Genomic DNA, 27,048 nt, shown 5'->3' on the forward strand with positions numbered 1-27,048 from the left:
TTGTACTCAAGTACTCATGATAGCCTTGTGATATGCTAGCTTTACCTGACAAAGGATGCATTGGACTGAATTTCTGCTTATTTTCTTGCACAATTCCCACACAGCACATTTAGCTTCTGCACGTTTCTTATATTTTTACTCCATTAGCATCAAATGTCACTGGGGCACACACTCTATACCAGAGCCTAGCAGTGGTAAAGCTTTCTTTTGTGGTTTTGTCCTGACGATTAGCTAGCGATTGGTAAACTGATGCCACTTTGTGGAGATGGGAACATAAATCTACCAGGCACTGCTTAAAACGGAGGTTTGCAAGGATTTGCATTGACTAACAGTTTTTAATGCTTGCATTTGAATTTCAGCAGCTGCAAAAAAAAAAAAAAAAAAAAAAAGTATTTTTGTCCTTTTTGAAACTATCTGGTCAAAGAAGACAGAGATCCCCTGAAAGTCAGCCTTGTCATCAACAGGTGTCATCCCAGTAATCTCCTTCCACCTCGCTGCTGCTAAAGAAAAAGACATCACACCTATAGAGGAGAAGAGTTGAAAAAGAAACTGAGAATTTCAACATGTGCAGTGCAGACCAAAATGATGAGTTTGACAGTCATTGCAACAGCCTGCAACATAAAGCTGAAATTTATTAGCTCTTCCACTGGCTAGAGGTGATTACCACATAAATTTGGGGTCTGCTTGCCCCCCTCTCCTCTGTCGCTGAGGTGTGATTAAGCAGAACACAGAGACAAGCAGCAAGACGGACCCCTGAAGAGTCTGCAAATTAAAGTTATGACACCTGAGGAGGGATAGCAGGAACAAGGGACAATGAGGAGAAATCGAAAATGAAAGAGTGGGAAGGTAAGATGGAGCAGGAGTTGCAGTCCAAGTTTTTTTTTTCTTCTTTTCTTTCCTCCTCTTTCATTGCTATTCCTCACAACAGCCTGCTAACTCCTGACACGCCTATATGTTACACACTGAATTACCAGAGTTACAGTGATACTGCATTAAACATAAGGCCCTGTGTGACAATATTTGCAGATAATATACAGCTGGAGCTGACCCTAGAGAGCACTGTTTGGAGAAAGCCTTCATCAAGGTAACAGTCGTAATTTGGTGCAGATTTCTCCGATGCAGCCTCAGCCTCAACCACTGGTGAGACTTTGATGCCTCCATAGAGTAAATGCTACTGGCATGAATCAAATTCAATTAAATGATTTTCAATAAAAAAGAAAAAAAAAATAAATAAAGAAGAGGGTTGCCTGTTATCAACTGCTCATTTGCACACTGTGACCTTGGTAGTACGTGTGGTATTAGTGTTCTCACAGCTGCAGGGCAGGGAGCGAGGATGAGGAGAGGCTAAGAACACACAGTGGGTGTTACGGCTTCAGCTTAAAGAGAGAGGGGGCTAAAATGCAAGACACAGGAGGGAAGTTAAAGACACACACATTTAAAAAAAAAAAAAACAAAAAACTTTACTTAAGAGTTTTACTTAAGCTGATATGAAATCACAAAACCGTGTCTGGCAAACAGAAGCTCTTTGGGAGACGGATGCAGGAATCAAGTAACAACAGAAAAATGCAAAACTAAATGAGCTCCTAACTGTGGATGCTGAACGGAACGGCATAAGGAACACACGCAGGGAGTACAGACGAACTGACAGCTGAAAGGGGAAGATGCTGGACTACAGACAGCATACACAGGGGACTAATTGGGAAATTAGATACAAGTGAGCAGAAAAACTGTGAGGAAAACACCCAAAACGGAGCTAGCGTGGGGTCCAGTAGCTCTTTAAAACGTAAAATGCTCTTTGTAGCTCGGAAGTCCAGACAAATGGGAATAACTCACTCCCACACAAGGTCTGGACTGTAGTCCAGGCTTTTCAGTCTTCATTTAAATGATCACAATAGTTAAGAATCTGCATTATGCCTGCTTTGTGCACGGCTGGGCACAGTTTAAAATAAACTCACGGATCCGAACCTGTCCAGAAACCAGTGCATCCTTGCGTTCATAATTGGAATTGAACTTACAAAATCCATGAAAGCTAAAATGCAAAGGCAATCGTGTGTATTGCTGTGATTGCAGAAACTGATCTGTTTATGCAAAATGCATTAACGGAAGTTTAGAGCAACAATTTAGAGCAAAATGAGGCACAAAGTGCATTAAAAATGGAGGGTGAAAGAAAAAAAAAAAAAGCGCAAATGGCTTTTTTAAGTGCACACTGAGCTCCACATTCTTTATCCTGATTTCAGAAAGAAGCAAACTGAAGAGACCAGTCTGCCTTCATCTTCTCAGACTGTCTGGCCACTTGTCTCATTGTGATTCTAGGTCAGCGAATGATTACTGATGAAGAGGAGCTGATAAGGAAGATTCACTCTGACTAAGGGCAAGGTCACCTCCCACTGCGAAGAAATGCAGATGTGATTAGATGGGGATCAGTGACTTTGTAACACACACATGCAGGACTGCATGAAGTATCCCCTACCTGAAGATGACAGCACAGGGAATCTATTCATCTGTCTTTCTGCTCTCCTCTCAGACAAGCTCTGGTCCTCTATCAGAACCCTTTCAGCCTGAGAGTCTAGATCAGCATCTTAGCAGTTTCTAGAACTACATTCTTCTGGACTGAGATGTTTCTTCAGGTATTTGCTGGAGCTACTTCTCCAGTGCGACGGGCTACAGGAATCTCAGGGTGAGGACATGCCATCAAAGATGGTGGAGAAAGACAGAGCCACGGTCCTGAAGGACTATCAGATCCAGACGGATATGATGGCAGCTAACTAACCAGACATTCTGCCAATTACAAACTAGAGAACAAGGCAGTAGTGATCAATGAAGAACCCTGAATGACAGCAACATCAAGAGAAAGAACAACAGAAAGATGGAAAAATATCAAACATTTTCCAGGAACCTCATAAGAGATACTGTCCTCAGATACTTAACCCTTTAAAGCCCGACGCATAAAAAACATGATAAGAAAAGTCTGATGTTATTGATATTGAGGTCATAGTCATCTTTTTGGGAGCATATTTACTATTTATTACCATGTGATACGTCAAAGGTATCATAATCTTCTGCTTCCTGGTATCTATTAGGAGCAGAGGACAAGTATCAGACTGTGTTCAACAGGATTTTGAGCAAAGTTTTTACCGTAAAGTGATGCAAATCATCTCAGAAGCTCTTTATATTAAATACGATACGTTTGGCTTTATAGGTTTGGGAACCCTCAAACTCCCTAGCCTCCAGTATACGATATATTTCATAATACTTGTAGTATACGGAATGTCTGAAAGTGTCAAAGCTGTTTAACACAAGGGCAAAATAACAACCTGATGGCTATTTGTAGTACAGATTTGGTCCATTTTAAGGGTATGTTGGCCTTGAATGACAACTTCACTGACTTTAGACTTCCTGGCTTCTTCTGGGGTCAAATAGCGTGAGAACTAATAAGAAACCAGAATATTAGGGCTAACTAGTGCTGATTGTCAAAACAGAAGGAAAACCTTATTCCTAATCTGACAGTCCATTTACACCATTTTATTCAAGGTAAACAGAAACAGGAAGCCAAACGAAAGTCCCATTAAGGCTGTGGGCTGGCGCACTGCTCGAAAACATGATTGTAAGTAAGTAAAGGTTTATTTATGTAGCGCCTTTCGAGATAAAAATCACAAAGCACCTCACAACAAAACACAAAACTTTAAAACAACATATAAAACAAAACATCAAGAAAAAACATAAAAACAAATGAAAGTAAAAGGAAGATTAAATAGATATGTCTTGAAGCTGCTTTTTAAAAGAAATCCCCAACTCAGGCTGAGAGGAAGGGAGTTCCATAAAGCAGGAGCCACTGCTGCAAAAACCATGGATGTAAAACCTCGCCCTGCGATGGACTGGCAAGTTGTCCAGGTTGTACCCTGCCTTTCGCCCAAAGCCAGCTGGGATAGGCTCCAGCTTCCCCGCGACCCTTCATTGGATTAAGCGGTTAGGATAATGAATGTAAAACCGCCAGCAGACCCTGGTCAGCAGATCTCAGAGACCTGCTGGGAACGTATGGCGTTAAAAGGTCTCTAATATGGCCAGGCGATTGGTTATGTGAGGCTCTATTTGTTCAAACCAGGATAAGAAGTGGAGTGACAGGGTGAATTTGGATGATCTAATAAGTCGACTTGCAGCGGCCTTCTGTACAACCTGAAGACGGCCCATCGATTTTTTATCTAGGCAGGTAAAGGTAGAATTGTGCACAGATTTTTCTGAATGGACACCAGAATGGCCAGCTGGTAAACACTGATTTCTGACCTCAGCTACCACAACATGCAAGTTCTAGAGCAAGAAAAAGAAAGAAAGAGACAGTGTACGAACAGATGAGTAACAAGGGTGTCATTTTTGTTCTGCTACATGACAAACAGCAGCAAGAAAGAGTTGCCCCGAAGCTAAAGCGCTCAGTCAACTTCAACAACAGAGAAACAAAAGAATTCCTGAGAATCAAACACAAATAAGAACAAAAGACTTCCAAAGAGTCTTCCTGGAAAAACCAGCAAACGTAAATCTGTTAACTCCACTCACATGCGACTGCTGGGTGGAATCTTGCGTCCGTCTCTGAACCAGGTGACTTGAGGTTGGGGGAAGCTGCGAATGAGCGGCGCCGGAACGACGGCGCCCTCTCCCTGAGAGACTGACTGACTTCGTTCACCTTCTTCGAAACTGCCCATAACTGGAAGAAAACAAACAAAACAAACAAAGAAAAAGAGAAACAGTGTGAGAGGATCAGACAGGCGTCGTGTAGGGAAATCACACAAACTGTACAAGTCACATCCGCAGATCTTTCTTCCCTGACCTTTGGCGACCACAGACCTGCTGCCATCTGCTTTTGTGCTCTGAAATGTTACACCGAGCCACCTCGATGGACGCAGCGGTGCTGTTGCTATGGTTTCCACAGTACATCAAGAAAGGCTTGAGGGAAACGAGATGTAATGACTCACAAAGCGACATTGAAGGGATGCTAAATTGACTCATATTCACATTTCTTACATTCCTGTGCACATGCATCAACGGCAATCGATCTTGGTCACAATCTAAATGTGCACATTATTCAACATAGTAGATGACCAGCCATGACGCCATTTCATCTCCTGGTATATTTCATTTTGTTAGAACACTTTCAGCCCTCCCTTTGCCTCATTATACCTCAAAAGCTGATGAAAATACTTGGCTAATGTGGCTGCTTTGCCTGTTTGTAAATGGGGTTTGTGGGCAGGTGAGGAGATGATGGATACGCGCTCATCGCTCGCCGTTTCGGCTTCAGCTCTGCATTCATCTCATGCAGACTGGAAACCTTTGTAACACAACAGCAACAAGCAGGCTTTGTCTTCACCCCCCCCAACACTTTGGTTGTAAGTGACACCTAGCTTCACAGAGAGGGAAGAAAGGGGATCATACACCGAATGCGCCTCTTCAATTCAAGAAGAGGAGCAATAAAGAAAAGTCAGCTTAAATGAGTGAGTTGTTACATCAAACAGGCAATTAAGTTCCAGCACAGCCCAGGAATATTATCTGTAATACAGACAGGGATCAAGGTGTGGGACTTTGAACTGGGGGGGCTGTGTCGGAGTGGTTGTGCATCGATGGCAATCTGATTTCTCTCTCTCTCCCTTTCAAAGACTACAAAAAAAAAGGTAATCTGGCTTTGCGGTGCAGCTGTGGCGCTTAGCTTAAATGAAAATCTAGGAAGTGTGCAAATCCCCCCCGACTTTGATCTGCAGTTTCGCGTACGTGATGTCCTCCTCCCCCTTCTTCCCTAATCTCCAATGCCTCGGCATGTTTCCCTTTCTCAGAGGTGTGTCTTTGCAATCCTAATTGTGCCGCCTCAATGGAACAGCTCCTGAAAAAGATCTCTTCCATCTCCCTCTATCGTTGTTTTTTTTTTTTTTTCCCCCCCCCTTTCTCCCACTCCCTCCCCTGTCTATTTCATCCATTTCTTCTGCAGGTGTCCTACATTCTCCATGCAAAACCGCTTCGTGGGCAACTGATAAGAGGCGAGGATAGATGGAAATGGGAAGAGGTAGGAAGACAGAGGAACTGGATCACGGTGGGGTGCTAGCCGAAAGAAAAGAAAGCAGTGTTGATCAGACAACAAGAAAAATCAAGAGAGAGTTTGGAAGCGAGTACAGAAAAAGCTATAGATGGAAGAAATGCAAAAAAAAATGCAGAGAAACGAAAAGGACGACTGTTGCAGTGATGCTGCATTTGTCTAAAAAACTGAAGAAGTGGATTAGTGGGAATGTTGGGCCAAACCCTCCCATCCCTTTCTCCTTCCCTCACGCCTGGCTGATTGCTTTGTCAGGTACAGCGGCGTGTCATTTTCACTCAAATGTCAATGAAACAAGAAAAAGCCAATGATCCTGGCAAACGCATGGCAAGATAATGGGTGTAGGACAGTTGTGCATATGAGTGCAGGGGAGAACTCTCCAGACGCCTCTGCGGCACGGATCTAATCGCTCATTAAGAAAACGAGGGAGCCGAGCGGCCTGAAGCCGGCAGGGGAAAATTTACAGAAACATCCTGCATGGGAGCCACATTTCCGCCATGAAACAACAGATGTTGTTGACAAAAGACGGAGAAGGAAAGAAGTGGCGGTCATATTAAAATGAAGCGCAGATAAAAAAGAACCATAGCAACAATATCAATCTAATGAGATTGCTGAGTGGAACAGCTGTCTGAGTTGATAACACTCCGAATGAGATGCAGGTAGATCTTTCACCCTGCCAGCATCTGTCTCTCCCCAGTCAGTCCTTGATGCAAAGGCAGCCAAAAGAGAGTGTGGGCATATTGTGTACTCTGCATGCAATTAAGAACACACACACACACACACATGCTCTCTCTTACGCCGTATCCATTTATTCATCTGCTGGTTCCATTTGTCTTTGTTTCACCCACATCCTGCGCGTCTACTTACAGGCCACTTGTACTTCTGTGCGCCTCTGCAGAAGAGCTCCCACCCGATTCCTCACAATGCAGCGGTAGAAGCCAGCGTGAGAGCGATCCAGCGAGGGGATTAGGTACCTTTAATAAGCACAGAAACACACAAGGAAAAAAAGAAAAAAAAAAGACAAGATAAACTCTCAAATCACAATAAACTAATTAAAAATACCAAAATAAACTCATTAAAATGAAAATGGAAATCAAAAAGGGTTTTTAAATTTGCAAGCATGGACATGATTAGAAGCATCTGAGTGCACTCCAAACATTAAACATACAACTTTAAGAGCATCTAACAGAGAGGCAAGGGCGCAGAGGACGTCTGAGCTTAGCCATTGTTTATTCCACTGATAATGATGCTGGTGAGGCTGGCCCAGCCACCACAGCGAGGCTCTCCCTAAAGACACATGCTTGCTTAGATAGACAGGAAACACATGTATTAAAATGTCTTCCATGCAAATACATACACACACACGCGCACGCAATCACACAAGCACAAACTCTCAAGAGACAGAGGCTGAAGCTACCTGTCAGTAGCAGTTAAGTTTCCCTCATGACCTTGATTTCCAGCTGTGGAGGCAGCACCACCTCAGTGCCGCGAGGAGGAAGAATAAAGTGCGCTCACCTGACACCAAATCTCACAACCCATCTGAGGATGCAGATGCTGTCATAAGGACAACTTTTCCAAAGCGTCTCCTATTATCCCCATTTTATACGACTCACTGCATGAGCTGTTGGAAACAAACCAATCGCTCCAAAAGCATAATGACTTTTTGTATGTGGCCCAAATAAGGAGTTTGTGGGACGTGATATGAAATGGAGACTGATGGTAGTTTCATCACGAGCTGAACCCTAAGGGATGCGGTGCAGAATTAAGCATGATGAGCTCCGCCAGCTGAAAAGTACTGAACCTACTGCAAGTTTCTCATCCACATCTTCACGGGGGTGAATGATTAAAAACAATGACGCCCACGCACCAACGCCTTTGTGATGCCATTGCAAGGCCGTTAAAGGTGCAGCGAGGAGTTTAAAAGTTCTCTGGAGCCACATCTGGGGACACAGCCGATGCCAAAAGAATAACTGGCATAATAACCGGCAATTACACCGCTGGCTTGTAGGGGGATTGCCTTAAAGTGTCTGCCACTATCTTGTTTTTGTTCAACACATTGCAATGAGTTTACTAAATCAAAGCGAAGACAGAAAAGCTGCTGGAGACAAACCAGTTTTTACAAAAAAAAAAAAAAAAAAGGATTTGGCTTGTTTGTGCCTGTAGATGTAATTCAATGAAATATCGCACAAACAATAAACGTTTTAGAAAAGCATCAGTTGTGAGTTAACTAGATGCTCATCAGTGATCGATGTGTGTTTGATTTTTGTCCTAGTATCCTGCCAATATCTAAAATACACCAGGGTATGACCATGAATGATCACGTCAATATGCAAATACTGAACAGATATTGTGTATTTTGATGCTGTTGAACAGTTTCCCTCATAAATCAGGAAACGAGACGGCTCACAACCGCACCTATCATCGTAGAAACCTTTTCGTATCAAATAAATGGTGGTGCTGTGGGAGATGCAAGAATCTGTTGTATCAAAGTGGTTGCACAGAGCATCCCCAGTGGCAAGTTAGATGTCAACACAACTTGCAGAAGTTGTGAATTAGCCTACTGCCACCTGCACATTTAATTTGAAAAGTTACTCGAGTACAACACATTCTTGTCAAAATAAACACTCTGCACGAGGTTAAACGGCTTCCATCACAAGTTTGCTCGCCGCAGTTGCTGTCGCATCACCGCATGATATGCCTAACAAACTACCAGCCAGAAGGTGTGAAAATAACCTCTGGTGGTGCAATGCACTCGTTTCCATAGTAACAACATGGTATTGGCATCAAAAGTTTTCTTTTCATGGTTTAACGTTTTGTGTAGCAAGTTTGCTTCTTAGAGGAGCTGGAATGAGTGAGAGGAGACTACAAAGAGAGCAATTCAAGAGTGTAAAAGTGCTTCTTACAAGCTGTTCGTCATTAAGTTAGATTTTCACAGAAGCAGAGCAGCAGATTAAAGGGACATGCATCTTAAAAATACAATTTGTAACTAATTTAGCTTCTTATTAGCAAACTTCAAGTATTGCTTTTATAAAAAGGTATTTTAACAAAGTCAAATCACAATCACATCCCAATAACTTAACTAAAAGAATGAGCTATTTATAAATACAAAAGTGGCGGCGCATCCAATAGAAGTCCGCCATGTTGCATCGGCATCTTTGAAAGAGGACTCTGAAAGAGAGGTGTGGGTGTGAATGATCTACATGACCATAGATCGTTCAATTTGCCATTGTCCATTGAAATGGAGGACTATCGATATTCTTTGTCCCGCAAGAGAGGGAGGAAAATACAGTCAGGCAAAGAAACAGAAATAATAACCGGGAGAAAATGGGAGTCTACAAAGATGTCGTGTTTAACAGATGGAGACAGTTCATGAAGGAGAAGGACTTCAAAACTGATGCAGAGGTTGCAGCTTTCTGCTGGACACTGGATGATTTGGCGTTATGTTAGAAACAGGGCAGGTAGTCCAGCAATCCTCTCGTTCAAATCAGATAATTTACTGCTATAGCAAACGGCTAATTTGTTAGTTAGCCTACAATGGAAAAGCTCTGTCAGCCATATTTTCCTTGTGTGGTCGTAATTTATTTCAGCTGTTTTGTCAAAGAACTATTAGCGGCTAATAGCTATAAGCAGTAGCTTGGTGCCAAGTACATGGAGGGCATGCTTGGAACTTATCGCCAAAGAAACAGAATTATGTTTCATTCTGTACCTCCTCACCTGATGGGAAACTCCACCTTGTGTAAGATGTTGACAATTTCAAACTTGTAACTTTCCGCAGCTTCAGTAGTGGTAATAACGCGCCTAAACGGCGAGGCACCAGAGAGTGCTGCTCAGTTGTTTATATTAAATTAGCGCATGGGAATAATTCTCATACACTGGAGCTTAAAGAATGTGAAATATAGAATTACTTTATACATTTATAACCTGAAAAGTACTTGTCTGGCCCGTTCTGCAGCTGACTAAAAACAAACAAACAAACAAACAAACAAACAAAAGAGTAATTGTTTTTGTCTTGTTATCTACTGTTTGTTTTAATCCTTATGACTTGATTTTATCTTGTAAAGCACTTTGTGTTGCCCATGGCATGAAAAATGCTTAAGTTTGATTTGATTTAATAATGTAAGTGTAAACTTATTTAATTCCTAATTAAGCCAAAAACGCAAAAATCTACACAAGAGAAGGAACGATGCTGTTTAGACTTTACCAAATATTTCAACAAACCAACCATCACAGTTATGAACTTCTTATTTTGAGCAAAATTCAACTTTTAAGAAGAAATAAGGATCTTTAAATTATATAAGATTATTCACATTAAAGTTACTTAATGTTAAAATATCATAAAGAAGGATATACTGAAGGGAAAAACAACTTTCTCTGACAAAACCCTAGCGAGGACAAAGCCAAGGTTTCTGAATTGGCACAGCTCCATTTTTGGTAAATATGTTTGCTCCTTTGGCTTTTTGATGTGGATGTTAAAAAACGCCATCATTCATACTCATTACCACACTGAGTGGAGTGCTTTGTTTTGTTTACCTACTCAGTTCAGGTCTGGCTTTGGCATCATTCTGCAGACATCAGGCAGTTTGTCTGGAAAATCAGTTTGTGGCCATCGTTTCAAGAGCAAGATGAATAAATTCATCCTTCTTAGCAACCACCTGTTAGTTTGCTTTGCCACATGTGTGTAAAAGGGACCCCAGTGTATTGCATCTAGCCAGCAGGTCTGTTTCCAGAACACTGAAAATTAAATTTAACGGTACGCTCAAAATGAAAAGTTTTGCCTGAAAGGTTGGTCCAAATCCTACAAAGTATTTATCCAATTTGATTATGTTGCACTGCAAAGGACTCAGTTCAGTTAAATGATTACTTATATTATATCTAAGAGAGCAAACTTATCAAATAACATTTAAATTTTAAAGGTCAGTGTGAAACTGTGTTTATTAAACTTATTATTTTATTTCCCCCACATAATTCCACATAAGTTTCCAACATCAAATTTTTGTGCTTGTGATTCATTTTAATAGCACACTGACATTAATATAAACACTCCTGGCGCTGGCTTTGCCCTGCAGATTTCTGACAAACTACACTTCACATCTCTCCAGCCCAGAGCATCTTGTGATAGTTGTGGTTTTCTACACCGTTCTACATCATAAGCCTGCAACTGGGTATTAACACAGTGGCAGTTTTGGTTGCAAACTATTGCTGACTGAGCAAAGAAGCACAGCAAAATATTATCAAAGGAAGTGAGGAATGAGAGACAAGGACACGTGTTTTTTACTTACTTTTACTGGATAGTGAGAGCACAGAGAAGAGACAGGATGCAAGAAATATGCTGAATTAGCACCAAAGTGTGACTCTCTGCCAGCCTTGAGAAGTTTTGATTTAAATAGTTTCTGTTTGGATCACAAAAAATAAACTATGTGAAATAAAATTATATTTAAATGATAAATGGTGGTTATATGTGTGAAACTAATTGTTTTAACTCTTTAAAGCTTCTAATGTAAAAATCTCTGTGTAGTGTTTTTATACATAAATTGTAACTTATCCACACATATTATGTTTAATTTTAAAAAGGATGAAAAACTGCCTGAATGTACAATAACCTTTTTAAACAGTTTCTAAGAATTGGATGCTGTTTCCAATTTCCCTTCATGCAGAGCATATCTCGATGTCTTTAGTAAATATTCCACCCAATAACTCAATGAAATGGAGCTGTTAGATGTAGCCTTGCACTTCACACTCAGGTGCTTATAATGTTCCAGAAAGTCTTTTTGTCTATTTTTTTCCTTTTCTTTTCCAGTAGAACATGAATATAATTCATCATCCATCAAGCTAGAATGTGGAGTTGAGGAATTTATTCTTTTTAATATTAATCTTGCTCTTTTTCTTAGTTTAAGATGCAACTAAAGCAGAATAATATGAATATCACTGAAACCTTGGTGGATGCATGGAGAGCAGCTGTTGAATGTGCATAAGGCTTTCTGTTCATCTCCTTTCTTTCATACTTTGGTCTGTTTTTAAAAAGTTTGCAGATGAGTACCCACACAGAGCAAATAAAGCCAAACGTGTGACCAGAGGAAGTTACAAAAAGTGGAAGTTGCCATTTATCTAACAGGTTGACAGATCACCACCATCCACTGCACTTCAATCATCTCTCTGTCTTGTAATGGCCATGATCATGATCTCCTCCACTGTTAGCATCTTTGCTATGGTCCATATCTGATTTTCAAACATGTAGTTGTCACTGTAGGCAACAACACGAGCAATTTTCACCACCTTAGATACAACAATGATTTGGATTTGCATGAATGTATGAAACTAAGATGAGCACATCCTCAAGTCAAACTGGAAACACTCCAGTTTAATGTCACACACACATGTTCTTGCAAGAAGTACGGCCCTACACAAACAAGCAACACAAAGTATAGTATTAATGATCAAAACACTGTGTACATTAAAGGTTGAGTATGTAAGATTTTCAATATTTTCTAAATAAATTAATAAAATAACTACAATCATAATTAGATAGTTTTTTGAAGCTGTAGGTTCCAGTCTGTCCATATTTGATGCGTTATTTAATTACAAGTTTAATTAATGACAAATGACAAAAAGCACTTTTTTTTTTACTGGTAGGCAAACATTTAAGAAGGGTCTTTGTCATTAATTAAACTTGTAATTTAATAACACATCAAATATGGACAGAATGGCAACCTACATGTTTAAAAAAAACTATCTAATTATGATTGTAGTTATTTTTTTAGTTAATTTATTTAAAAAACATTGAAAATCTTACATACTCCACCTTTAAAGTTAAAAGTCTTGTGACAATGGAATCAGCTATTATTGGCCTTACTTCACATAAGTCATCCGTATCTCAATTAGTAGAAAATGTAGTTATTTCCCAGTCATGCATGAGAAGAAAATAATAGTCCAATAATGTAAAACCATTCTAATTTAGAAATATTCTTCCATCCAGAACTATTACAGAAAATCAAACTACTGCAGTCACATTTCAGATGCAATTTTTTCCATTTCTGTGTGCAGCCTGAGACTGATCCAGTCTGAAATACCCTGTGCTGAAAAATATGCCTTTAAACTAAACACATACTATTAGGCATTAAATATGAAAAAATAGAACTGCTCCTAGCTTAGCATCACCAAGCTTTAAATTGTAATTCTAACGTTACAAAATGGTGCAGTGGTCTTTGGAATTTGCTGCTTTAACAAATCACTGGGTTTGATGAAAGGCCGCTTATATCTATAACATAAAATGAAACGGTGTCAAACTTCGTTACCAGCACCGTCACTTGGACCCGAGGGACTAAATGAGTTTCAGCCCAAAGTCTGTTAAGGCTTAATCAACCAATCAGGATTCTCTGTTAATGATGTGTGACTCCTTTATATGTTCCATCAACTAAATTAATACAATTACGTATGGTTATGCATAGATTAAAGGGAGATACAGTGGAGAAAAGACGCAGAAGTGTGGAAGTCGCCTCAGGGTTTGGATAGAAAAGATTAAGAAGGAAACAGGTGACAGGTGGTGGTGTTGCTCTAAGTTTAACATATTCGTGGCCTACAGAGGGTTCAACCAAAAGCCAGAACCGTCAGGGTGACTTTAGACACTATTCTCTCTTATTCTTTGTCTCCCTCTCTCGCCCTGTCCCTTATATAATGAATACAATTAACCTTTGGGGAGTTGCATGCGTTGGCAGCAGGTTGGGGGAGTCAGCGGGGGCTTGCTGTGTTGGACAGAGATTGATTGATGTTCCTGTGGTCAGCGCACTCCGTCAGATCCCCTTTAATTAGCCCCACTCAGGAGAAATGATTAGATGGAGGAGTGGCAGGGAGACAGATAGAGGGACATCAGAAAGAGGGAGGACTTGGTAGGTTAGGAGGACCGCTGGAAGAATTAAAATCTGGAAAGATAGTGGCAAACAGAGGGAAAGATAGAGATTGCGAAGGATAAGTGGTAAGACTATAATCCTTCACTAAAGGTGGCTGCAATGCGTTTTATTGACAGTGCTCTCATTATAAGATCATGCCTGTTCCCAAGGTTAGCCGCAATAACATTTCCCTTTAATTGCTAGTTAACCAGCAACATCGCAAACCCACACTGAAGCTTTGCAAGGACGTTATATCTATGCAACACAATAAATAATAAAAGGTGGTACTTTAGGGATGGCAATGATACATCTTTTCATACTGCTGGCACCAGGTTTGCTATCGCTTCCAAGAGTTTTCACACAGGTTCCTGATCCAGAGGCGCCTAATGTTGCAACAATCAGATCGTGACTAAAAGCGGACACATGGCGCAGTCGGCCGCGGCTTGCTCATGGTAATTATACTTTTTCTTTTTTTTTTTTTTAAGTTACAGTTTGGAGTTAACAGAAAGGTCACCGCCTTCATACAACAGTCTGATGCTACTTCGCTTCTGTTAATGAGCTACCTCACAGCGTCGCGCTGCAACTTGTCACACTTGAACAGCTTGTATCACATAAACAAAAAGCAGGTACATTGGAAAATTATTAGTTTTGACAGCCTAATTGCTTATTTATTTTAAAGGGAGGGGGGGGTGGATAGGGGTGTTGATGGATTGATGTGCGGCACTGTTCTAATGGGATGATTACATGCCTGTTTAGTCTGATCATGAGCTTAAAATATCCACCACACAGATCAACAGATCAAGCTAAATGTTTGAGGAGTGCTGCACGCTGACGGAAAATCAAACGCATGCATTTACAGTTTCACTGAGCCAAAGGCAACGTCTGTGAAAACAAATCAATATTATACTCCTCAGTTTTGGGGAGTGATGTCTTGTGAAAGTGTATCAAATTATGTTGGCAATCTCCTCTAAATTATGAGAGTTCATTCCGATATTGTACTGTCTTCTTAATAGCTACCACATACAATACATGACAGGTAACAGGGACTTCTGGCTTAAGCTACTGGAAATCAATAGTGGGTAATTTGTCTAAAGGCCCGGGGGAGAAGGGCCTCCATGTGTTCCGTCTTTTCAAGAGATAAAACAGAAAGACAAGTGTCTGATGGACACAATTTGCAAGATTACTATTTCATATGAATTTCTCTTTGGGTATTTTTTTCCCCCCCCCTCTGAGTTGCAGAGACATCATGAAAGCAGAGATGCATCTCTGATAGTAAACAGTGGTTCATTGTTTCATGTTCAAACACGGGCACACGTGTCACAAATGACAAGCCATATAGATGCTGGGGCGGATGGTAGCTCTTTCGGGAGGCCCGTAATTGAAAAGTCTTTGATTTTGGATCAAAAGTCTGAGCGGTTGAAAGAAAACGTGTCGAAATCTGATATAACACATATATCCTCCTGACTACCAGTAGTTCAATTTGTCCTCTGTGGAGGACCTTTGTAAACCTAAATATTTTCATCTCCCTGAATGCCACTGAACTAACACCTTTTGGTCTTTAAAGAGGACATTTAGTGCTTTTAAATGGTACCTCATTTGTGTGTGTGTGTGTGGGGGGGGGGGGGGGGGGGTCTTTGTGAACTTTCTTTCTCTCCAAGAGGCCTCCTTGAGGCTTGAGGCCTCCATTGCCACAAGCATGTTTTATGGGAAGAGCAAAAGTCCATAATACTTTCCTTTGTGCTGATTTTTACTTGAAATTTTGTAGTTATATTTTCATTGAATATCTTATAAACACATTAAATTGTTTCTTAGATTAATACAACTATATTTTACCACAATATTTAAAAGTTTAAGCAATGTCCTACGCAGTGGACATTTGTAGTTACACTTTTTTTTTTTCCTGGTAGTCAGGAGGATATAACACAACCGCATGAGAGAAAATGATATTCATGTGAATATTGTGTGTCCTTTTATTTATTTAATATATATTTAGGTTATTTTTTTTTTTTTTTTGTGGCAGAACAGATGTTTAATAATGCTTCTTTTAGATTCCCTATCAGAGAAACATCTGTAACAACTGAAAGCACTAAGGTATGTGTGCATTATAAAGCAACCTTTCTTGTTCTCTCTTGGGTTTTTCACTCACCTTCTTGCCCATACAAGAGAAAGGTTGATGGAGTGCAAGAGTGAGGGAGGAAAAGGTACAAAAATCTATTGCATCTTTTTGGTTGTGGAAGACAAAAAAACAAAATAACAACAAAAAAACAACAAACAAGTAGACAGAAAATGGACACTTAAGGTAACGGCCAGGAATCCATTAAGGTCATCCACAGAGAGATGCTGCTTGGCTGGCTGTGTCTGAAGCCTCCCTGACCGCGATGTGACCGCTTGAAGTGCTGTACCTGGATGTGACTGCTATTCTTCCTCTTTAGCAGAAATAACACTAATCTCCGTGGAGCTAACATGGTGACAAAATGAGACAGAAAAAGACACCGTTCCAAGTCCCCCAAGATGTCTCATTTGTAGTCCAGAGTATTTCTTCTTGAACTTAATGACATCAGAATGAAACACATTTGGGTAAAGCCTGCATAACTACCAGAGCAGAACATTGCAGACCTCTCGAGAGGGAAACCTAAAAGGGACGGGAGCTCAGACTGGATATTCCAGTCAGTAGGTGACAGATAAGATATGAGAGGAGATGCCGCAACTAGAAAACTGTATAGTCAGACCACTCAGGTTTTAAAGCTTACAGATATTTATTGCTGAATAAATTTAGTCAGGCTCCATGTCATTTTTTCTGTAAAGTGTAATACAGGAGTGAATTTCTGTTAAAAAAAAAAAAAGCACAGAGGGCAGCAACAGTAGCTGTTTAGATATACGCCATTAAAGCAGTAAAGCCTATTTTTATTAAACCAAATATTATAGTAAATAATATTAATTCCAAAAAGTAGATATTCTGTCTAATATGTAAATAAAAATAGAATGATTTTGTAAATCTCATAGAACTGAACTTTATTCATACTAGAACTGCAAAAATGAATAAATGTGTGAAGAAATGCTGTTGTGATGGATGCAGTGTGTGGCTCAGCTTTGTCTAATATGCAAGGCCTTTTTAAAACAACATGTCTTAACGGGACAAGATGATGCTTTAAAACCTCTGCCCTCTTCAGAAATGTTGGTGTGATCTGTGCACGTCGTACTGTAACTCCACACCATCACACTGTTATCAATGAGTTTTGGCCCAGAAAGGAAGACAGCAGCATTTGACTGGATTGTGTTCACACATGGCTTCTTCTCTGCACGATGGAGCTTTAATCTGCATTTGTAGATACACACAGACGCCATGTGGTGCACCATGTTTACAGACGGACATTTCTGGAAGTTTTCCTGAATTCATGCAGTGATTTCCAGTGGAGAACCAGCCCTCCCTTTTTAACGCACCGTCGCCTGAGGGCCTGAAGATCATGAGCATCTGCTTTTGACCTTCAGCATTGTCCCCATGCGCACAGAGATTCCTTCTAAGTCTCTGAATCTTTTGATGCCTCTGTGAATGGTGCAATGTTCAAAGTCTTTGTAATTCTATGTTCAGGAACTTTTTTCCTGAAATTAATCCACAATTTATAGAAGCATTTTCTTGCAGATTGGTAAAAATCTGTCTATATTTACATCTGAGAGGCCCAGCCTCTCCTAAACGGCACTTTTCATACTCATCGCGTACTTGCAAGATAATATAATTAATTGTCAAATGCACATTTAGTTATTTTTATTTGTGTTAGTTACTTTTCCAACATTTTACTTCTCTGGTCCCAACCTTTTAGAGAAGAGTCTCAAAGGGTTAACCATGGTTTTTTTTCCCCCCAGTTTACTCAAACAGGTATAATTAAAAAACAAACCTGATAAGTTGTCATGCCTTAAAGCAATACTACATCCATTTTTAACCTTAAAATTCTTCTGAATTCTTCTAAAAATGCTTCTGACTCATTTTGATATCACACTATATTATATTTATTATGAACATTCCTAAAGCAGTGATTGCAGGGTCCTGATGCATCTTTTTACATCCCAAGCATCACATGGTAGCTGTGTTTTGCTTAATTGCACTGCGTCTCACACACACGGGCAACTACATATGAACACACTTTCCTTTTTGACTATGTATTGTGGCTAATTCAGTCAAAAATCACACTGACCTTTACTAGTAAGAGAGAGCTCAGAGAAGAGACAGGATGGAATTGGATTCCAGAGTAGCCTCTTAGCCTGTTTCTTTTTTTTAGGGGGGGGGGAGATAAATTGCAAAATTCTATTTAAGGTGAGTTGTTCTACTTTAAATAATAGCAAGTAAAGTAAATTATTTAGAAAACATGTTTCAGATTTAGCTAAACTGGAGGTCTCGCACTGCATTTCTCCATAAAATCTTGAAACCATCATTTTGTTGGCTACTAAAAGACCTCAGCCTAATATTCCAAGTGAATTTACAACAAGTGCAACTTGGGAGCAAGAATAAGCCTTACATAACCATTTATTATGAAAACATATGCCGAATTAGTTTAAATTAATAGGCTGTGTTGTTCAGGTACATTGCCACTTTACACTGTTAAGTGCCATTTGAACATGCTATGCAATTAATGTATTCTTTTCCCACTTTTATTCATAATATAAAGACTCTTTAGGGTCAAATTGTTGGTTCTTAAACAGGAGAAATTACTTAAGACAAAAGAAATGCACAGGTACATAGATTAATTACACTTTCTGAAGCATAAAGGCGCTCACCAAAAACTACTTAAATGAACTGAGAGCAGAAATGAATAACGGAAACATAAGAATTTGTGGAACACACTGAAGAAAACAACATAAAGAGAAAATGTGAGATGGAAAGTGAGAATGAAAATGAGTAAATTGAAAAATCTATTTACTGCGGCGGTTCTTCCTTTTTTCATTTCGCTTTGAACACATGCACTCTTAACCCACCACTTGATGTGCCCATTTGTAGTATTTATGAATATTGCACAAAAAAAAAAAAAAAAAAGGAAATGAAAAGTAGGAAATCTGAACAGGCTATGTTGTGTGTGGCTCTGGAGGAATTTGCTCTTCAGAAATGTTTAAATAGCTTATAACAGATTGTTGTTTTACGGAGGTCAAAAGGTGGATTCTGCTTCAGTTGTTACAAATCCAAAACCATGTTGAACACATTTATAATCAAGGACAAGAGCAGCTAAATGCAAATTCTGGAGTTAACCATTTTTGACTCAGCCAAGTGTGTCGCCTCATCAGGTGAAGCCCAAAGGCAGAAACTCGCAAGGCAAACACATGCTGACATCTACTACCGCCTTGCCCCCTGCTTTCTCTTCATTTCCATCCAGTTAGCAAGCTGACCGTGTCGTCTCTTCCCCATAGAGGTGGATTAATATTTTTGTGAACCTGTGTTAATTTGTTCCGAGCTACCATGAAATTACACATGTTTAGGATGCTTGATGGCAACTCACACGTGTGAAACGATGAACAAAGAGGAAGGGTGGAAGAAAAATGATGAGGAATGAAGACAAGAAAATACAAACTTAAACTAAATAGTAGACCTTGATGTTTGATCTGCAAACATTAGAAATGTATTAGTTGACTATTTCTGGGTATGTTGCCATGTTTGACAGAGACAAGTCATTACTGGAGAGACCACAGTGACACTCCATTACGCCAGCTGTCAAAATGTTAATCTCATTTCCTGTTTTCTTTTTTTTTTTTTTTCTTCTTCTTCTTTGGATGATTGCAAAAACTCCAGAGTTTACCTTCTTCTGCAGTGATTGTAGGGGGAAGAAAACAACTAATTTTCACTCTTCAAAAATGGACAACTCCATGTAAAACGTACATACGTTCAGATAAAGATCAAAAGTCCATTGACAGGAATGATGCTGCTTTCGCGCTTGTGCCTCCTTCATCACGCCACTCTGCTTCTCCCAGTGAATAACTGTTGATTAGTTTGCATTTGTTATTTTCTGCCTGTGTTATTTCTCCTGCCTGTCCATTACAAAGTAAAAACCGGGGGGGATAAAAAAAAGGTTACTATTCTAGGAAGCAGAGACTGCTCTCCTGCAACCCAGCCAAGAATCAATTGACAAACAAAAACGGCCCTTGAGGTTTGATTAATAATTAACTCTCTTAATTAAGTTTCCAGGTTAATTGGCAGCATAAAGACTGGTGGAGTGCCAGGTAATCACCCAGGAGGTTTTAGCCATGTGATACAAAGCCATGGTGCAGTGCTGCGTCTTTATGGACCAGATGATAAGCCCTAAAACTTCAGGTGCCGGATATTTCTTCAGTCATTTAAATCATGTTGAAAATTTATTTCTAATTTAGCTGCTGATCTGTAAAATCCTCTATTTTAGGTGATGACCAAATATCATAAATACTTGTATGCACATAGTCATTATGTGTTGTGTTATGTTACAGAAGTCAATAAGGAGCCTGGATCCTCCTAGGAGCAGCATCTCCTAACAACAGATCGCTTCATGCGCCACTCGCTTACCTCTTCCAGCACTCTCTCTCCCTCTCACACACCTACATGTTGAATAATAATGCCCACGCAGACTTTGCAGTATTGATCGCTTGCCAGAGGACACAAGGTCAAGTCGCACGGTGTCAATATTTAAAGCAGCGCTCAGCACTGGGGACCTCTTCCATAACCTCATTAATATGGGGATCTGCTCTGCTGAAATACTCTCCTGGCACAAAGAAAGGCCAACTTAAGGACCGAGGAGGAGTGTGCATGCTAACAGCGCAAACACATATACACACACTACCCTACACTAGAAGATGAATGCAAAAATAGGAAAACACACAAGAAAGTGGAGACTTGTGGTCTAAAACATATGGTTTGGGAATATTTTCATTTGGTCCACATGTTTTTTTACATTTAGTACACATGTTGAAAATGTTTTTCCATATGTGTCTAACTTGTAAATCACACATGCTTAACATATGTGGTTCACATGTGCTTCACAAAAGTTTGATACGTTTTTTACATGTGGAACGTCTTGCCGAAAATGGCCACATTAACGTGGTTTTTGGAATGTTTCTATGTAGTCCACATGATAAGAACACATGAAGCACATTTGCTCTACATGCCCATTCTCCAGCTATCAGCTAAATGTAGCTAATTAGCATATGCAGAGTGCTAAACAATTACGGTGTGAGTATTAACTCAGGAGACGTGGTGCACTCTTCAGAGCAAGGATTTCATTTTGTAAAAGCGTTTGATGCGAGGATTGGTAGAGACATGCCATATACGACTGCTCAGTCAGTGTGCTTGGAGAAAATAGCTCTTTAGCCACTATACGCAGCTTAGCTGTTGCTTCCGTTGTACGGCCATTAGGTGGCAGAGTTTATAATAAACAAAGTAGATTTAGAAAACTCCCTAAAAAAGGCAAATTTTCAGAACAATTAACAACAGTGGATACAATAGAACAGAACAGATTAACAGCATAGTTACTTTCAGCCAATGAGCTCCGTCATTATATTCTGAACTTCATGAGATCGGTCATCTGAGAGACAGAGCACCCATGCACAATTAAACCATATGTGGTCCACATGTGCAATCATGTGGTTTTAGAACATTTTCATGTGTTTCACTTGTGTTTTTTTTTTTTTTTTTGTAAAGAAAATGCTTGAGAAGTCAAGACTGTACTGGCGGAGCTGTTGGAACACCAAAATTATTTTGCATTGTTGTGCATTTCCAGCAGAGGTGACTACAGTAGCACTTCGACCTAATGCAGACTTGGATCATTTTAGTTCCAAAAAAACTGGAGATGGAAAGTAAAAATATTAATCTACAATTTCCCGTCATTTGCATTGCTTTTACTGCCAAATGATGTTCTTGCCAAAAATCCCCAAAGATTAGCCACTGGTGTGAGCACAGTTGTGTCCTCCGTCATGTCCATCTCAACTGGAGATGTTTTTCTCTCCACTTCTTATATCGTTGTCAGTTCTTCCACATAAAGTTATATGCAGGCACCTAATGATGTGTGCAGTGCATCATGTTTCCAGGTAAATGACAGAAATTAAAAATATCCTCAAAAACTGTTTTATACCAGTACTACTTCATAAAAATAAATGTCTTTCGTTTATTCCTCTCTCTAAGAATAAGTCATTTTTACCTACTTGCAACGATTCACATACATAGCTGCTTCCATATTTTTTTGCCACTATTGTTCCTACATTGCCTCTGAAAGAACAACTGTGTCAAGTAAGAAACCTCAGAGCTTCAAAACTGCAGTATTCGATTTGTTTGACAGGTGCTAGAGGACCGTTTGGGATGAGAAATGCCTTTGTAAGGCACTTAGAGGACATTACACATGTACATGCTTCAGGTGCAGTCGTCGCTGCACCTGAGACGACTGGATCTACATGCTGATGAAAACATACATATGTCGGGAAGAATTTTGGCCACTGACAGCCACCATTCATCCACAACTGTGCTTGGCACTAGAGATAATTTCAATGCCCATCTTCAGCGCTGGATGCCAGTAATTCTTACTTTTTGTACCATCAACAGACCAATTACAACTCGAAAAAATGGAAAGTGGTGTTGAAAATATTTGGGATTTTCATACCCTGAAATGTGCAGTAACAAGCAACAGAAAGGTTTGTCATGTAAGTACAAAACAATGATGAATCAGGCAGCTTACCTGTGAGCTTGATACCAAACTAAAGCCTCAGAGGTACAACATATAAGCCAGTGAACATCAGCTGTTTAACAGTGTCTGACTTCCTGCTATGCAGCAGTGCAGAGGACTCTTTGCCAGAGGCTCGTAAAAATTCAATTTCCGACAAGCAAGAAAAAATTATCTGCAAAGATATGTGCCCCATCTGTATTGTTTCACAAGAAGAACCTATAATCGAACTCGAGGCACAATGTGATATTTTAAGTCACACTGCTTATTGCACATAGTTTAGCAATGCAACACTACACAGTAAACATAAACACGATACCAAAAGTTAAAACTCTTGTGCAACTACCAGCAGATGGACATCTTTGGCCATATTCATGAAACAGTTACAGGTTATGGGAACTAGACAGCTTCATCATGTGTACTAAGGAGCTAAGAGGAGGCCACAGCTGTCCAATAACAGAAAAACCCATTGAGTAAATTTAGAATCGCCTACGAGTTTAGACAGTCTGAGTCTGTGTATTTGTTCCAACTTAATTTTTGGAAGAAAAAAATGACAGTCTTAACATGTTTTTGTGAAGTCTAATAACAGCAAACTTTTATCACACCTATACACTATAAACACCTGACAGGCAGAACCTTTCAAAGCTTGGTACCTCCTGAGCGCCTGCTTAATCAACCATTCTATCACTCAATCATTCACCCAATAACACAGTCGAAAGGGCCCTTAGGCACCAGCAAACAGTGTTAATCTCAAGTCCAGTCCATTCTGATCAATTGTCCCAGCATCTGTTTGTCACTTTTGCCCTTCCTCTCCTGCTGCTGCTTCCACTCTGGCGTTATCTGTCTCCAGAGAAAGGTCCTCCATCAAAAGGGCTGATGTTGCCTGTATGTTCAACTTCTGTTGTTTTCACATTCACTCTCTTTCTCAAATACAAGCACAACAGTTCAGCTAAGATCAGCTGTGTGTCAGCAAGCCTTCCCTCAATCCTCCAGTGCTTCATTTACACCGCTGTGGAAAGTCTCAGTGCAGAGACACTGCTCTCCAAGATAAGAGCAATGTTTGCCACATGATTAGGATCTTCCAGTTACCATTAAAGACGGTTTATCTCCTGCCCTAACCCTCATTCACGCCTTTCGCTTGTTTGCAGCCTCTCCAGAGACAGTGATGGAGGTCACAGAGCCAGGATGGGAAGGATAGAGGCTGACATAATAACATAATAAAATCAAAGGCAAAATAGCAAGAAATCGTTCACTTGGCTTTTGTGAAATGAAACAATAATTGGCATGATTTGAAAAAGTACTTGAGCAATCTGTTGGGACAGAAGACAATAATTATGGAATTGTTAAGAGTTTACAGATACGATTCTGTTTAAATATTACTTTCATTTTAGAATTAAGAAAATGTAATTGGGATACAAGATGTCAAAGTCCTAAAAGACAAAAAGATCAAAAAGCAAAGATGTTACCTTCCAACCACTATATGGGAGTAATTCTTACATGATGGGGCTGTAAGTGGTGTATAAATAATGAAAGATATGATCCAGTTATGGTAGTCACTGCATGACCTCAGAAGCAGGTTTTATAGCTGTTTTACAGGGTAGCTGTAGATGTAGCTGTCATCTTTCAACTAAAACCAACTTCAAGAAAGTAGGAGGATCGATTCCAGGCTTCACCTGACTACATGCTTTGGTGTCCTTGGGCAAGACACTGAACCCTACATTGCCCCCCAATGTGCCTATTGGGGTATGAAAATTGTGTGTGTGTGTGTGTGTGTGTGTGTGTGTGTGTGTGTGTGTGTGTGTGTGAATAGGTAACTGTGACATGTATTGTAAAGTGCTTTATGTGGTGGGAATGACCGGAGAAGCGCTATATAAGTACTAGTCTATTTACCATTTTTCAGTTAAGGCCTTGCATATTTCACCAAGACAAAACTACATTACAGTAGGAGAATCAGGCAGTTGAAATGATCCGTATTAAATTTGGACCTTTTGCTTAATGAAACAAGTTGGCAGTTGGAGCATCATGAAATGCGAAATAGAACAAAGAACACCCAGGAATGTTGAGCAGCTAGACTCCCAATATTAGACAAGAGGTCCTCAGGTACTGGCTTTTTAGTTTTTCCTAAAATTCGTACCAAAACATATGGTGAGGCCACATTTCAGTATTACGGGCCTTGCCTATGGAACAGCCTGCCTGAGGGCATCAGGGCTGCAGAGACTGTTGATATTTTTTACAAAAACACTCAAGACCTACCTTTTTAGTTTAGCTTTTAACTAAGTTTTAATTTTCTTATATTAGCCTTTATTTAATCTTCTTTTAGTTAATTAGATTTATTTATATATTTTATATAATTATTTACATATTAGTTTAAATTTTATTATTTTAGAATGGATTTTACTTTTAGTTATCACTCCAGTTCTATCCTCATTGGGGTCCTCTTCACTGAGGGCTGCCCCTGCTCTGACTGCCTGGGTGTTGCTGTGGGGGTTGTCCCCGTCTGGTGGGTCGGGATCATAGACTGTATATAAAGAGATGGACGGAGTCTCCGTGATGTCACCCATAGGTTTCTGAAGAGCTGAATTGAAACTCAGTGGGCGGTTCCTACCAACGCCATGCGTTGTTTCGCCCAGAAAATACAAATATGGGCAAAGAGGTGGAGCTGAGAGGGGAGCTGAGAGGGGAGCCGTGAGCGTCATGGCGGATGATTGACATCGAGTGAACTCCGAGCTTTCTGTAGCTAAAAGCTAACCAAGCTAACCCCGAGATAACAGTAGCTAACCAGCTAATGGAGGTAAGCGGGCTAAAGCTAAGTCACGTTGTTAACCGGCTAAAAACCGCGGTTGTTCTACGTTCTTCTGACTTGAAGCCGGAGATCGGTACCTGTCAATCAAAAGGACCCGCCCTTAAATATGGCAAACTTTGAGATTAAATTACTTTAAAACGGGTGAGTTAGAAAAACATTCACTCCCTCCACAGTTGTCATGAAGGTAAACCTGACCTATTTAACCAAAAATGGATTTTTGAACCAGGCTGTAAACATGTTGAAGTTGGTCTTTTTACCATGTGAGTCTATGGGGATTTGCTCTGTTTTGCAGCCAGCCCCTAGTGGATGAAGGGGGAACTGCAGTTTTATGCACTTCCGCAATGGCTTCACTCTTTACTGCTGGAGGTTGCCGCTTGGTCGGGATCCAGCGCTGCAGCCTCACATTTGTGTCGTGGATCCTGTCTGCCTGAACCCGGGTGGCCCCCATGGTGATGGCCTGGGTGATGGTAACTCTGAGGATATCGTTTCCTTATGTGGTGCACATGTACCTTGCCATTCATCCTCTGTTAACTGTTATAGGGGCTAATAGGCACGGGAAAGGGTGGTTGTGGGTGGGTGTAAGGAGACTGGATGTATGTGTGTGTGTGTGTTTTATCTATTTGATGTCAATTGTTTTATTATGTGAAGCACTTTGTATTTTTTTTAAGCACGAAAAGTGCTATAGAAATAAAGTTTGATTTGATTTGATTTGAAGAATGGAACCACTTTCCTTGTCCAAAGATCCAGAACTAGTTCAGGGACGATAGCATGCTAGACAAAGATAAACATGATCTTATCCCGACTTTTTCATTTGAGTTCTGCTGGTATCTATGTTTTAAAAGGTGTTATCTATTTAAACACCCACATATACGCACACACATGCACAAACACACACAATTTAGAGTTCAAAATTTGACTCCAGCACGTGAACAGCCACCTTAGGCAATGAAACACTAAAACGAATCGTTAAAATAGTTAATCTCAAAATCATTTTTATTGCAGGTAATTGGCATTTATGGCATAAAGTTGGGCAATGCTGAACAGTTTTAAAGGTGCATACTAACCTGTACTCCAGTGAAAAGCGTGTTAATTCTGTGCTGTTGTGGATCCATTTAAACTCCAGAGGCCAGCTTCCCTCTGCCATGCAGGTCAACACCAGCCTGTTGCGTTCAAGATGGAGCTGGCTACGCACTGGTTCTGTCTTGAAGTATGGAGGCACGTCATCTGCAAAGAATAACATTTTGAATTTAATCCCTTATCAAATAATTATAAGTATGATCACACTCAAACACACTCTTCAATTTCACATCCTTCATTCGGGATGTTGAAATTCACAAAAAGAGAAAGAGTACAAAAAAGGTTAAAAAAGGATGCTGATATAATTGGCATTGACGTTTACATAGTTTAGGTATCTGCCCTGATAATGAGGATAATCAGGTAATCAAAAATTGTGGAAATCATTTTGATGGAAAGACTTGACTGCAGTAGTATTTGATGCTTAGATGCATCAGACTGTATCAGACTGCATATAGACAGATGATGTGATCTAATCTAGCACAAAGCAAATTTTGCTGTATTTGATTACCACTGGCATGTAAACACAAGGCTGCAAGACTCCAGATGGAAAACCCT

At 40.0% G+C, this 27,048-nt stretch overlaps 1 protein-coding gene across 1 annotated transcript in view; it reads right to left on the bottom strand.

Moving 5' to 3' along the window:
* sdk2b (sidekick cell adhesion molecule 2b) overlaps positions 1–26,575 on the bottom strand; it is a gene marked incomplete at its 3' end in the record, with an annotated part of 102,176 nt that extends 75,601 nt beyond the window's left edge. The window contains exons 1-3 of the mRNA XM_079260372.1: positions 26,481–26,575; positions 6,938–7,044; positions 4,549–4,696 (exon numbers count right to left, since the gene is read on the bottom strand). Of these exons, the coding sequence (XP_079116498.1) occupies positions 4,549–4,696; positions 6,938–7,044; positions 26,481–26,560 (335 nt within the window). The 5' untranslated portion in view covers positions 26,561–26,575. The remainder of the gene's footprint in view (positions 1–4,548; positions 4,697–6,937; positions 7,045–26,480) is intronic.
* Between the last annotated feature and the right edge of the window lie 473 nt (positions 26,576–27,048).

Source organism: Telmatherina bonti, assembly GCF_933228915.1.
Source record: "Telmatherina bonti genome assembly, chromosome: 21".
Taxonomy (NCBI): Eukaryota; Metazoa; Chordata; class Actinopteri; order Atheriniformes; family Telmatherinidae; genus Telmatherina; species Telmatherina bonti.